The sequence below is a fragment of the Lingula anatina genome, chromosome 10, assembly GCF_051362555.1.
Source record: "Lingula anatina isolate TDL-2025a chromosome 10, LinAna3.0, whole genome shotgun sequence".
Classification (NCBI taxonomy): Eukaryota; Metazoa; Brachiopoda; class Lingulata; order Lingulida; family Lingulidae; genus Lingula; species Lingula anatina.
The window spans coordinates 5,227,689-5,240,442 of record NC_141776.1 but is presented as its reverse complement, the minus strand read 5'-3'; the positions used below and the strand labels follow the sequence as shown (position 1 = coordinate 5,240,442).

Sequence of the window (12,754 nt, the reverse complement as noted above, 5' to 3'; positions counted from 1 at the left end):
TCTTCGGTAAAAAAAGTATTTTTCACGTTGTAACACAAATAATAAAAAACAAATTAATAAACAAATCATCATTACAGCCTGCACTGAATAATTTATCTGAGCCTTTTTTATTCTTTTAATAGAAACCATGTTGCGATTTTTTCTAGATATGGTTCTTGCTTTTTTGACAAATGAGAACGAATTATTTCCTGATGCCCACTGAAGTCAAGGACTTGATGGTCAGTAAGCATGCTACTGGACCCTTGCGTGGAGAGAGGCCTCACGCTACATTTGCAGACAGCACGTGAAAAAAAAACGCACGTGCATATAATAAGAACGTGATAGAGAGAGAGGGAAGGCAAGTAATTTACAACATATTTTGTATAATTTTGAGTAGGTATGATTATGCCATTGGTTCATAATATAGATTGTTGATATAATAACTCTACTCTCTTCAACAAGAGAGTAGTCTAATAAAGCCCATGTTACAACAGCTTTTTAAAAAATAAAACAATATCAATTGCTGATGTGGTAACTCTGCTCTTTTCAAATCATCATATTAAACTTTGAAGTCCATTGAAGTCCATTTTACAACAGCTTTAAATGATATTTTCAAATACACTTGTTATATTTTTCATTATTAATTTTAATCTTAATCTTGGAACTTTTAAGCAGGGTAACAACACAGCATTATAGCATCGTTGTTCATCGTGCATCGCTATGCTTACAGATAGTTCAGCAATGTATTTCACTGAATCAAAAAAGTTTGAACTCTGCTAACGGCCTTTATGTCTCCTCACTCACAAACAAAAAACAATAAAAGATAAACACAAGTATGGTGTTCAAAACTTGACTGGTGACGGACTCTATTTAAAAGTCCCTCGAATAGAACGAACAATGTAATTAAGTAGACAACATGGATAATGTTGAGTAATAGGAATAACGTAATGATTAGGCCTGAGAGATGTTGCCTTAATAAACAATATCCAAACAAATAGTGCATATATTTCAGTTTGTGGAGTGATAAATATTTACCTACGCCATAAATTAAACCTCCCTTCATGAATACCGGTCACTCTGTCTATCAACAGCATATGACATACGAGCTTTCCCCACTGTCCACGCGCCTTACCGCAAATTGAGGAAATGTTTTTTTAACTGTACCCAGATATAAATGACCGGTAAAAAGGATGACATTTTATGTGCTGTCCTAATAGAACTACAGGCTTTTTAATGGGAGGAGGGTGGTTTAGCATGTATGCTGACCATTACCCCCTTGTACCAGGGGTCATCGTGACATTTTTACTGCAGGAAATAATTCGCGCTCCACTGAGCCAAAAGGGCAAGAACCGGGAATATTGTCACTGTGGATATTGTAATTGTAATTGTAATACAGACTTGGTCAAAAACGTAATCTCACCTCTAATCCCATGTGTTTTGTTGACAAATGATCACCTCACATCTGTTAACCATTTTGTGCAGTGCTTTTTTTTTATTCCAGATACCATATCTAACAAAATGCACGGATCAGAAAATGCAAAATATTGGAGAAGATATGAATATTATATACCGTTTATTCAAAGTTAGAGCATGCGCCACCTCAAATCTCGGGAATCTCTGTCACGTTACCCCGGTTTCGGTTCCAGTGGAGGATATTGAAGAGGGGGTTATTACAAATACTACCGAATATATAAAAATAACCCTTTATGACGGATATATGGAATCTACCATGAAGGTTAGTGTGTTCAATGTTCTTAAAAAAAAAAACTTTGTTCACATTCAAAATTATTTCGTGCATTTTCTCATGAGGTTTTATTCAAGCCTGTACTCCTTGAATAAAATCTGAACACCATTAGTTTTGTTTAAAATATATCGCAAATAACGTTTGTTTAATGCAACGTATGCATTGCGGGGTGTTTGCTATTTTGTACGTGATACATCGATTTTGCTTCATGCTCAAAAATTCGTCCATACTGCATGTGGATCTGAGATTTCCTACCAGTTACAAAAATGCCCAACCAACACTCATAGTTAACTGCGATGCCCGTGTAAGATCATTTGTTTAAAAGACAAATACAAAAAAAATCGTCTTCCGACCCTTATTACAAAGAGTCACCGCTCGTAAACCACGCTATCAATTCTGTTTGGCCTTTTCCACTTTGGACATGCACCTGGAAGAATTTGTTATATCACAGGAGATCAAAATATTCATTTTCATTCTTTCTAGTACTTTCAGGGTTCACGTTTACTAAGGGTCTATTATATGCAGATTCCCAAAAGGTCTTATCTCAACTGCCATATCTGTTATTTTGGAAGACGGCTACCAGCAAGTATTGTGCAAGATATTTACCTATACAGGTTCCATTGAATCATCGTATCTACCGGGTACAGTGTGATTTTATACTTCATCACATTGCATATCATGATAGTCTGTGGAATTCATCGTCATGTCGTATTGAAATCATTTTTATACATTTCTTGATTTCAGTCGGTCAACAAATAATAAAACTGTTGCCAGTTAGATTTTTAACTATATCGTCAGGGAGCAAAATACATTTGACCTTCATTATAAATGTCTTTTTATTATATAATATAGAACATTGGAACCAAAAGATTGAAGATGTACAGATGAATGAGTTCGAATAAAATTATAAAATATTTACATAAAATAAAGATTTATATTAAGATCAAACCGAGTTCTAAATAAAACACAGACTTCTAAATGTTAAAAAGAAAAGTGTATAAAAGTTCGGTACGTTCGATCTTGAATTAAGGACATTGAAGTTAGATTGGTGATGGCTTAGTTTCCTGTACATTCTGGAAGTTAAGGGGTGATTTAGCTTATCCTCGTCGTTCTTTGTTTTCTTGAAGGAAGATTTTCATACACTGTAGTTCTATGCGTCGCTTTTCTAAAGTGACAAATGTTGCTTTTACCAGGGCACCAACACGACCAATAAAACGAATTAAAAAATTATTTCGAGATAGACCATGTCTTTAAAACTTTTGAATGATTGTTTCTCTCACTCTTTTCGCTTGCCCCAATCTCTCTCTCTCTCTCTCTCTCTCTCTCTCTCTCTCTCAGTGTGTGTTTGTGTCAGAAATAAACAATTCAAGGCATAAGCAAATATTACAAAAGGTTGTGGCTATCACTCAATTTTTTTATTTATTAGATAAACTATTCAGTTTCGTACGCAAACCCTTTTCTTCAACCTAACGAGATAAAGAGACGCGTTGTTGTGTTAGTGGAGATGTCACAACCAAGCCAGAGCAATGCGGTAGCTAGTCAAATCATTTATTAAATTAAAGCAAACACTAATAATAATAATAATAACAATAATAATAATAATAATAATAATAATAATAATAATCGCATACCAGCTGTAAACCGTTTTAATTGATGTTTTGTATATCGCCTTTTTTTAACCTATCGATGGTCGAATGATAATCTGTGGACATTTTGGGAGATGCCTCTTGGAAGAGTATGTCAAGATCATGCAGTTTGGAGAGTTTGGAGAGCATCCCGTTGTCATGGTTTTGATGATTGTTCATGTCGGAACAGAGTTCTTGTACCGTAACTTGGTTAACGGATATCTCACTGCATTTGCAAGAGGTGACTTCAGGGATGACTACATGCTTGATCATTGAGAGAGAGAGAGAGAGAGAGAGAGAGAGAGAGAGAAGAGGAGTAAGGAAAAGAGAAAATCAGAAAGATGGGGGATACAATGCAATTTGTTAAACTATGGGGCGTTGGAACGTTTTGAAGAATGCGCATTAATATTTTTAACGGATTAATTTTAATAACTGAGAAAACACATGTTTACCATAAAAATGTGACTTTTATTTCAATACATCACGATAGAGACGTACAACTCTCATTTAAAAAAATTCAAACAGTATGATTTTGCGTTTAAATGTACACATCATGGCGACTGAGTTAAAAAACTATGAAGATGTTTTCATGAAAAACACATTAAAATACTGAGTATGCACACGATCAAGACTTTCGTGCTGATAGTGTATCAAATCACATGGCAGGTGTGATGAATATGAAGACTCCATGAAGCACTGACGAATGAAAATGGTGGAAAAATTGCTGCTAACTGACGTCCGTTTCCCCCATATTTCAGTCGAGATAAGACGTGGCATCGATTTCCTCATAATACTGCGATGAATGAACTCTGAAAGTAAAATCAATGTTATTGTTATTTTGATCATCCGTTGCAAGTTGAGGTAACTTTTTACTGACATATACCATCCAGGATTATTTGAAGGGGGAGGGGGGCGTTTTTTTAGGAATGACAGGCCGCATTATGCGAAGCTGACTCCACCCCCCTTTTTTTGTATCTTAGAGGGCCATTTGGGCCATTATGAGTCAGCTGGTCAAAATCCTAATTACAAGAAGGGGGCTCAGGACCCCCCTGACATTCCCCCACCCTAAATCCGCCACTGCCAAGTAGCAAGGCCCGTAACATTAATAATAGGAGCAATATAGCACGTTTAGAAAGGTCTTGCTTATTAAGTTTTATCAAGGGCAAGGGCATGATAAACGGTCAGAATGACGAATGGGTGTGGTCCAATATGATCATCACTGTCTCTGGGCCAAAGCATAACGAAAGACCTAGATGATATGTTTTCGAAGTACTCAATGCATAAAATTTACAGCTTGATTTGTTAGATGTCCCCCGAAACACCATGCATAATAAAGAAGACAGAAATAGGGAGATTCATCTGTTGCAATACAGTAACCTAACGCTGCTTGTTGATAAACTGATCCCCTCAATATTTAGTTACATCTACATGTATAGTGCACAGCGATAAACAAAAATTTAAATACTTATAAATTTAGTGTGAAAAAGGGGATGTTTAGGGAGTTGATTTGACTTACCTTTATGGTAGAATGGAGTGATTTAATATCTTCGATAACCTCTGTAATACCTTCCTCTGTAAGTTCTGTAATTTTGGACTGTGGGCGGATCATATACAAAACTGCCGCCGGAACCAAACCCAGAACCAAATCCGAAGCCACCGTTGGAGCCACCACCGCCGCCGCCGCCACCGCCGCCGCCACCGAGAGATGAGCCAAAGCCGAACCCGGAACCAAAGCCAAATCCTCCGGAACCGCCGCCACCTCCGCCACCACCGCCGCCACCGCCACCGCTGAAGTATTGGGCGAAGATGGGCATGATGATCAGGCCGAGGATGAACAGGTGCTTCAACATCTTGGCGACTATCTAGAGGACTGCTGGGAAGAGTTTTCCAAAGCAAACCTCAGTTGGTCTGTTGTAGTCGTAGTGAGCGCTGTTTTTTATAGCATTTGCTCTCTCGCGTGCACAGACCTCTTAGGTAAAATCACATTTGCCACCGAACAACACAAAACATAAATCAATTAATAAACAAACCATCACTATAGCCTGCACTTCAATGTTTTCAATGTCTTAAATAGGCACCGTGTCACAATTTTTTCTAGATATGGTACGTTCTTGTTCTTTCGACAAATGGGAAATTGAAACAATTATATCCTGATGACCACTGACGTAATAAAGGACTTGATGGTCAGTAAGCATGCTACTAGGCCCTTTCACGGAGTGTAGCCGCACGCGATCTACGCCAGCTGCACGCGAACAAATATACATCTACGCAAGTACGTGCACACATGCACGTGCAGATAATGACAACGTGCAAGAGAGAAAAAGGGGAAGAGCATTCAGTTCACGCACGTGTATGATTATACCTTTGGTATACATACATATAATATAAATCGTTGATATAATAACTGTCCTCTCTACCCATTATCAAACTAAACTGTGCAGTACAATGACCATGTAGAAACAGGTTAAAATTACATTTCCAAGTTTCCATAATTAATTTTTATCTCCATATTCGAACTTTTACGCAGGATAAAAACGCAGCGTAAATCATCGTTGTCGAGCATTTTAGTTCAGCAATATGTATTCCACTGCATCAAAATTAAAAGGTAAATTTGAAATCTGCTAAAGACATTTGCGTGACATGACTGAAGGCTATCAGGCTTTCTGTCCATCAATACTAATGACAAATGAGCTTTTTCCCCACGTGCCGTGACCACAAATTAAGGAAACATTTTTTTAACTTTCCCCCTGGAAAAATGGTCAGTGGAAATGGTGCCATTTGATTTAGTGTCATTCAAGTTACCTCTTTAATGGGAAAAGGGTGGATTGGCATGTTTAACTTCAATTATCCTCTTGCATTAAGGGCCATCATTACACTTTTTGAAGCAGGAAATAATCCGTTCCCGCTCATCAACAGGACAAGAAACGGAAATATTGTAACTATCCGGAAGTATTGTAGTATAGTAGAGGTCCAGTAAAAGTATTCAATCAAAAATATAACAGTGTTTTGTTTTGTTTTTATTGTGTAATGCATTGTGACAAATGGGTTTTTACCAAAGAAGAGGTCTGTACACGCTAGAGAGCAAAAGCTATAAAACCAGCGCTCTCTACGACTACAACAGACCAACTGAGGTTTGCTTTGGAAAACTCTTCCCGGCAGTCCTCCAGATAGTCGTCAAGATGTTGAAGCACCTGTTCATCCTCGGCCTGATCATCATGCCGATCTTCGCCCAATACTTCAGCGGAGGCGGTGGCGGCGGTGGTGGCGGCGGTGGCGGTGGCCCAGGGGGATCCGGCTTTGGTGCCGGTTTCGGCTTTGGCTCTGCTCCCGGCGGCGGCGGCGGTGGCGGCGGCGGCGGTGGTGGCTCCAACGGTGGCTTTGGATTTGGTGCTGGGTCTGGTTCCGGTGGCAGCTTTTTTAATGATCCACCCACAGTCCAAAATTACAGAAATTACAGAGGAGGGTATTACAGAGGCTATCGGCGATATTAAACCACCCTATGAAACGAATTGTATCTACCTACCATAAAGGTAAGTTTAAGCATCGTTCATCGAAATTCCTTTATTCCCTTTTAAAACCATTTTGCACTTAAAATGACGTTAAATTTATTTGTGGACTCCTTAAATATAGCCTTAATAATATCAATCTGTTTTTAAAAAATTCCCAAATAACGTTAGTTTGATGCACAATACATGTTCGATTGCAGAGTTTTTGCTACTTTGTGCTAATATTTAAGTGGGAAATGTTCACAATTTACTCAAATATCGATTTTGTTGTTTTAATGATAAAAAATCGTCCACACTGTGAATTTGAGATGTCCTACATGTATCAATTAGAAAAATTCCTACCGGCCTTAATAGTTAACTGCGATGCCTTTTTATTACCATATGTTTAAAAGACAAAAACAAAAATAGACTTCGTCTGCCGACCATGACTTCAGAGAGTTGGAGACTTTTCATTTTTTTTCATTTTTCATTTTTATCTGCTTTAATACTTTTAAACTTGCCATACATGTACCACAGGAGAGCAAAATTCTCAATTTTCACTCTTACTTTCAGGGTTCAAGTTTACTACGGGTTTGTAATATGAAGATTCCCAAGACGTCTTTTCTCGACTGCCGTGTCTAGTGTTTGGAAGACTGCGAGCATCAACTGTTGTGAAAACTTGAACCTCAAGAGGTTCCGTGGATTCGTCGTATCTACAGTGTGATTTTATACTTCCTCAGACTTTATACTACCATAGACTTCATTTTCATGTCTTGTTGAAATCATATTCATAGTTTTCATGGTTTCATTTTTTCGTCATACAGTCAACAAAAGAATAAGATTCAGTAGCCAACAGTACGCCAGTATGTACATGTACTCGCTGTTGCTGGGCAGATTTTTGTACCTTTATCGTGATTGAACGAAATAAATTTACCTCCTTTACGAATGTGTTTAATGATCAATAACGTTATTTCCATACTCTCTCTCTCTCTCTCTCTCTCTCTCTCTCTTTCTCTCTCTGTGTGTGTGCGTCTGCTCGGTCGATTAACATTTGTTAGATAAATAGTCCAGGTTTATTGCGCAAATCTTTTCTTCCACTAAGTCATTTAGGCCATTCACATTAGAACGTTAACCGCGGTCGAGTTTACTCCGATTAAACCGCGGTCAACCAAACCGCGTTCACACTGACACCGGCAACGATCAGTAGCGGTAGAATCTCAGCAAGCGAACTTCCTGTCGCATGCGGAGCTCAAATGACGATACACTTGTGCGAGTGCGCTTCATATGTAGACATCCGGTCTTGACCGCGGTCAGGAGTTTACTCCGATTATACCCACCTCCCGATCTGGGTTTATTTCGACCGCGGTCACATTAGAAAAGTTAACCGCGATAGGACCGAGGTCAGGCCTTGACCGCGGTTAAAAGTGCTAGTGTGAATGTTGTAATTGTGTTAGTTGAGATGTCACAACCGGGCCAGTGCAGTGCGTCGTCGAGCCATGTTATTCTTCATAAAAATTAAGTCAAAGGTTAAGAGTGAAATCCATAAATAAATCATGAACCGTGCCATACCATCTACACCAAATCCAGACAGAATGTAATCCTCCCCATTTTAACGTGAAAAATTGCGTAGATAGCTAAGATTTAGTTCCCCCAGTATTCGGGGAATACAAAAAAACCTCGGCTTTTAGAAGACTTAGTTAATGCAATTAATACAATAGGCATATACTGAGCAATTTAGTTTTATTTTGTTATTGCTGCTTTTTGTACTTGATATCGCCCAGCAGGGTTTTGTTTTAAGTTAAAATGATCTCAATTGGGGACATTACATGATTTTCTACTTGATTTTATAGTCACGTCATTGTTTTTAAAATAAATATTCTTACATTTCCCGGTTGAAAACAGTTTAGATGTCTACGGCGATATATAATACCTAGCATCCATAACGGAACCGCAGCCACTCTGGACACAGAGAAACGCGCCATCCAGGGGAATTTTGATGGCCCAATATTCATTAATTTTCAATGCCACTGAATTTGATTTCTTTATTTCCTCATGAACAATAAATTTTTTTCCATTAGGTTTTTCGTTTTTGCAGAAGACTGTGAAACTCTGCATAACTAATAAAGCCAAAAAGGCACTTTAATGTTTTTTGTCTAATCTAGCATGAATATTGCTTATATAAATACAACGTAAGGGTAAAACCAGTTTTTTTTTCTATCAGATTCATGTTATTCTGTAGTTAGAATATTATTCTTTCATCATGAAAACAGTTGAAGATTTGAAGAACTGAGGTTAATCTCATAAAAGCACACTCCTTTTAACGCATACTCGTAAATTGTGCAGCAACCACAGGAAAACGCCTTTAGCTGACAAAATGATGACATACACTGTGCAGTGTTTTGGTTTCATGTGTACATTCTACCTCAGTCACACAGCAATTTTTTTCTAGATATTCACCAACACGTGTATTTCTCAGGTTATTCTGTGTAAATGTGTGTCCAGTAAGACGTTTGGCGAAAAAAAAATGATAAATTGATAAATGACACATTCAATCAGCCGACCTCTGATAGAGAACTCTGTTGTTGTTGTTGTAATTCTTCTTTTTCTTCTTATTTATTTATCTATTTATTATTATCGCTATTATTATGTTAGTTCTTTTGTCAGCCAAAAGCGTTTCTTTCGTTTTTAAAAAAGTAGTGAAATATTTTCTGTATCGTCATACACATTCTCCATTGCTATCTCGATTTTAAAGGTGTCCATCTGAAAACATACCTCTTCTTACACAGATACTAGTAAATAGCAAAATCAAATAAATATGTACTCAAGGCCAATGAATTCATAACTGATAAAATATCACCAAGTAAGCCATCTGCAAGCAATAATATCGCGACTAGGAGTGATATATGTGACCTTCTGCTATTACTGTATTAATCTTCCGACGTGTTGCTAGGTTTTGCAAGGCGCATTTTGCAAGTGAATACATAAACCGTATAGGCTTTTATAGTAGATAAATTTGCTTTTAAATTTTATGAAGGAATCAATGACAATATTTTGAAATTTGAGACACGAGTTCGTCATAAATATTTGCCGTTACGCTGTACACAATATGACACGCACGTATGATGTAGCCACTGCTGTTGACGGATAGAAAAAATCTAACAGAAGCTATGTGTGGTTGCTCCCAGGCGGTACATGGAACGTTACTTCGTTTTATTGCCAGTGTGAAAGGTTTTAAAAACCCCTTTGGTCCTCGCTCCGTTCAGGGTGGACGTCGTCAGCAACAACAGCTATTATCAATAAACGGTTTGCTTGGACGAATGGAGAGAGAGAGAGAGAGAGAGAGAGAGAGAAGGAGGAGGAAGAGAAGGAGGGGGTGAAAGAGAGTTGGGTAGCTGGAATGAGGAAGAATGACCCCAATCATAAATAACGTAATTTGAATTTGCGATTTAGACGTCTTCCTTCAGTGGGATTTCGCTGTACACCTCACTTCGCGTGGCTGCATGTTCACATTTACTAGAGTTCATAAGTCCTTGGCCTGCTGGCTTTCCGTTGGGTTTCAACCCCCTTGTGTGACTTATAATGCGACTATTCTATTTGGTTTAATTACACATAAAAAGGCGTATACCATTACGTTAATGGAAGGACGGTTTGCATTAATGCCAGTCGACGGAATTTTGAATTTGCAATCAATTTTTTTTTCTTTTTGATCCAACGTTGTGCACGGAGTATATTGAGATAGTTGACGGAAAAGTCTTGATTAGTTAATATCGTTTGCACCTGGACGTGAAATGATGAATTTCCTCTGCTGTTCGCCGTAATGCAGTATAGTCCAGGTCGGCATGGGTTAAAGCACGCTATTGTGCGTGTTGTCTTCTTTGCTTACTTAAGATGCGCTCTTAACGATATTTATTTCAACAATGCAATAAACGGCATAAGCACATGCAAATAATATGTATTTGACGCATTATCTTTTTATTAGCTCTCTCTCTCTCTCTCTCTCTCTCTCTCTCTCTCTCAACAAACATATGCATCTTTAATGACATTTCCGTAGAATTATTATATAACATGAACAGCACATGAGATGAGCGCGCATTCTCCCACAAAAAATATTTCCATAACCTCACATGGAAACCCTTCCTTCACTAAATCAAACACATGTCACGAGGTCTCATCTCGTAACCTTCACGTCACCGACCTTTGAATTGCCGCGGCCTTGTTTTCATAAAGCGGAGACGATAATATTTTCTTCATCGACTTTTTCATTCGCGTTGTTTTTACCTGGGGGCATTTCTTCACAAACCTGGGATTTCTTTGCCACTAATCGGTATCCGAGTGGCCTTTCCTTCCTTCTTTTCTTCCTTCCTTCCATTCCTTACCAGATTTCCAAGAATACAATTCCGAAGATGCGCCGCTTTCAAAAAGTATAATTTTTTAAGGAAAAAAACCCAATGTTTCAAGTTATACCACGTATCTCAAGCGGCTAAAGAGATGGGGGAATGCGATTTGAATGTTTTTGATTTGGAAGTTGATCGGGTAAGGGGAGTGTCCTTACAGTCGCTTAAATAATAGAATAATAACGTCACTTCAAGACCGAAGGATATATGGTCGTTTTCACGGTGTGTTGTGAGTAGTATGTGCAGACGACATACATGTAGAAGGGGGTGCCGCGTTTCCCTTACCAGTCACAAAGCTTTACCTTGGCGATTTGTTCCTTTCGTGAGACGACTGCCATTTCAGACGCGGCCGTTCAATAAATAATCTACCTCGGCCGAGTGATTATTGAATAAAAATGGATTGGCTGTCCCCAGGCTTAGCTAATCTATTCACTGCATATGAAAAGAAATACGTTAATCAGGTCCCGCCATGGAGGGAACGCGGGGCTCTGAAGATTGAGGCATATTTTATTCAAAAGAAAGTTATTTCAATCAACTTTGTCACACTTGTTACATAGTATGAGTCAGAAAATGTAGATTACACTTTGATGATATTATGTGAAAGAATTGGCAAGGAGGGTAGGTGTTGAAGAAATGGCGTTGGCTTTTCCCAAACTTCATACCCGCTTACTAAGATGCATGTACATTCTGAGGGGGAGCAGAACGCCTTGTGTATCCGCGGATATTGCAGTGGTAATGGGCGTGTCCTCGTCCATTTGCTGTCCACGTCATTGTCCTAAAAAGTCCTAAATATCTTAATAAACATGTTGTTAGTAAAATCAACATCTTCGAAAGAGTTCGGACTTTTCAAAAGCTTGAGATGACAAAATTCAATCATAGCAAACGCTCCCCCCCCCCCTTTCTTCCAAACCAAACGGTTCTTAATCGTTACATGTGGACCAAATATTTCGATATGTAAAAAAATCTAGTTCGAGTAAATCATCCAGCTTACACGTTCTCTTCAGTTACATACAGCAGACCAGTCCAGAAATCACTTTGAAGAAATAATGACTTATAAAGAATAACAACGCCCCCCCCCCCCCCCACACACACACAAACGCCCCATCCCCGAACTCATCCCGCTTTTTCAACTTCCAATCTTAACCTACGAGGTGACCCAATAACGTATAAGAAGACTCCAATGTCTCGGTAACCACCGCCGTGCAAACATCGAACACGTAACACGGGTCACCGGGTCCCGAGTAGTTTCTACGGCAGGGTGTTCTTATTATAACAGACGGGAGAAACCCACGGTCCTGCAGTGCCTTAGGGTCCCGTCTGCGCCTGAGGCGCTTGACTTCCCGTGCACCCCCCTTTCACTCCCCTCCATCGACCGTGATTGAACAACAATTAGGAAATCGGAATTAATTATTCTCACGCTACCTGCTCGCTTCAATTAATTATTAGTTGGAAGCAGCTCGGTGGAATTGGTCCGAACATTTACACGTCTGTATAATGTCCCCGGGCTCCGGCTCTTCGGGACGGGAT

At 38.9% G+C, this 12,754-nt stretch overlaps 2 protein-coding genes across 2 annotated transcripts; one reads left to right on the top strand and one right to left on the bottom strand.

Annotated features, from left to right (window-relative positions):
• Positions 1–3,795: 3,795 nt before the first annotated feature.
• On the bottom strand, positions 3,796–5,287 carry LOC147759437 (uncharacterized). Its single transcript, XM_086997975.1, has 2 exons — positions 4,865–5,287; positions 3,796–4,157 (listed from the first exon to the last, which is right to left on the bottom strand). Exon 1 carries the CDS (start codon positions 5,196–5,198, stop codon positions 4,887–4,889), a length of 312 nt encoding a protein of 103 aa, XP_086854101.1. The 5' UTR covers positions 5,199–5,287; the 3' UTR covers positions 3,796–4,157; positions 4,865–4,886.
• Positions 5,288–6,374: 1,087 nt separating this feature from the next.
• On the top strand, positions 6,375–7,775 carry LOC106180285 (uncharacterized). The gene is made up of 2 exons (XM_086997692.1): positions 6,375–6,878; positions 7,407–7,775. Exon 1 carries the CDS (start codon positions 6,390–6,392, stop codon positions 6,837–6,839), a length of 450 nt encoding a protein of 149 aa, XP_086853818.1. The 5' UTR covers positions 6,375–6,389; the 3' UTR covers positions 6,840–6,878; positions 7,407–7,775.
• The last annotated feature ends 4,979 nt before the right edge of the window (positions 7,776–12,754 follow it).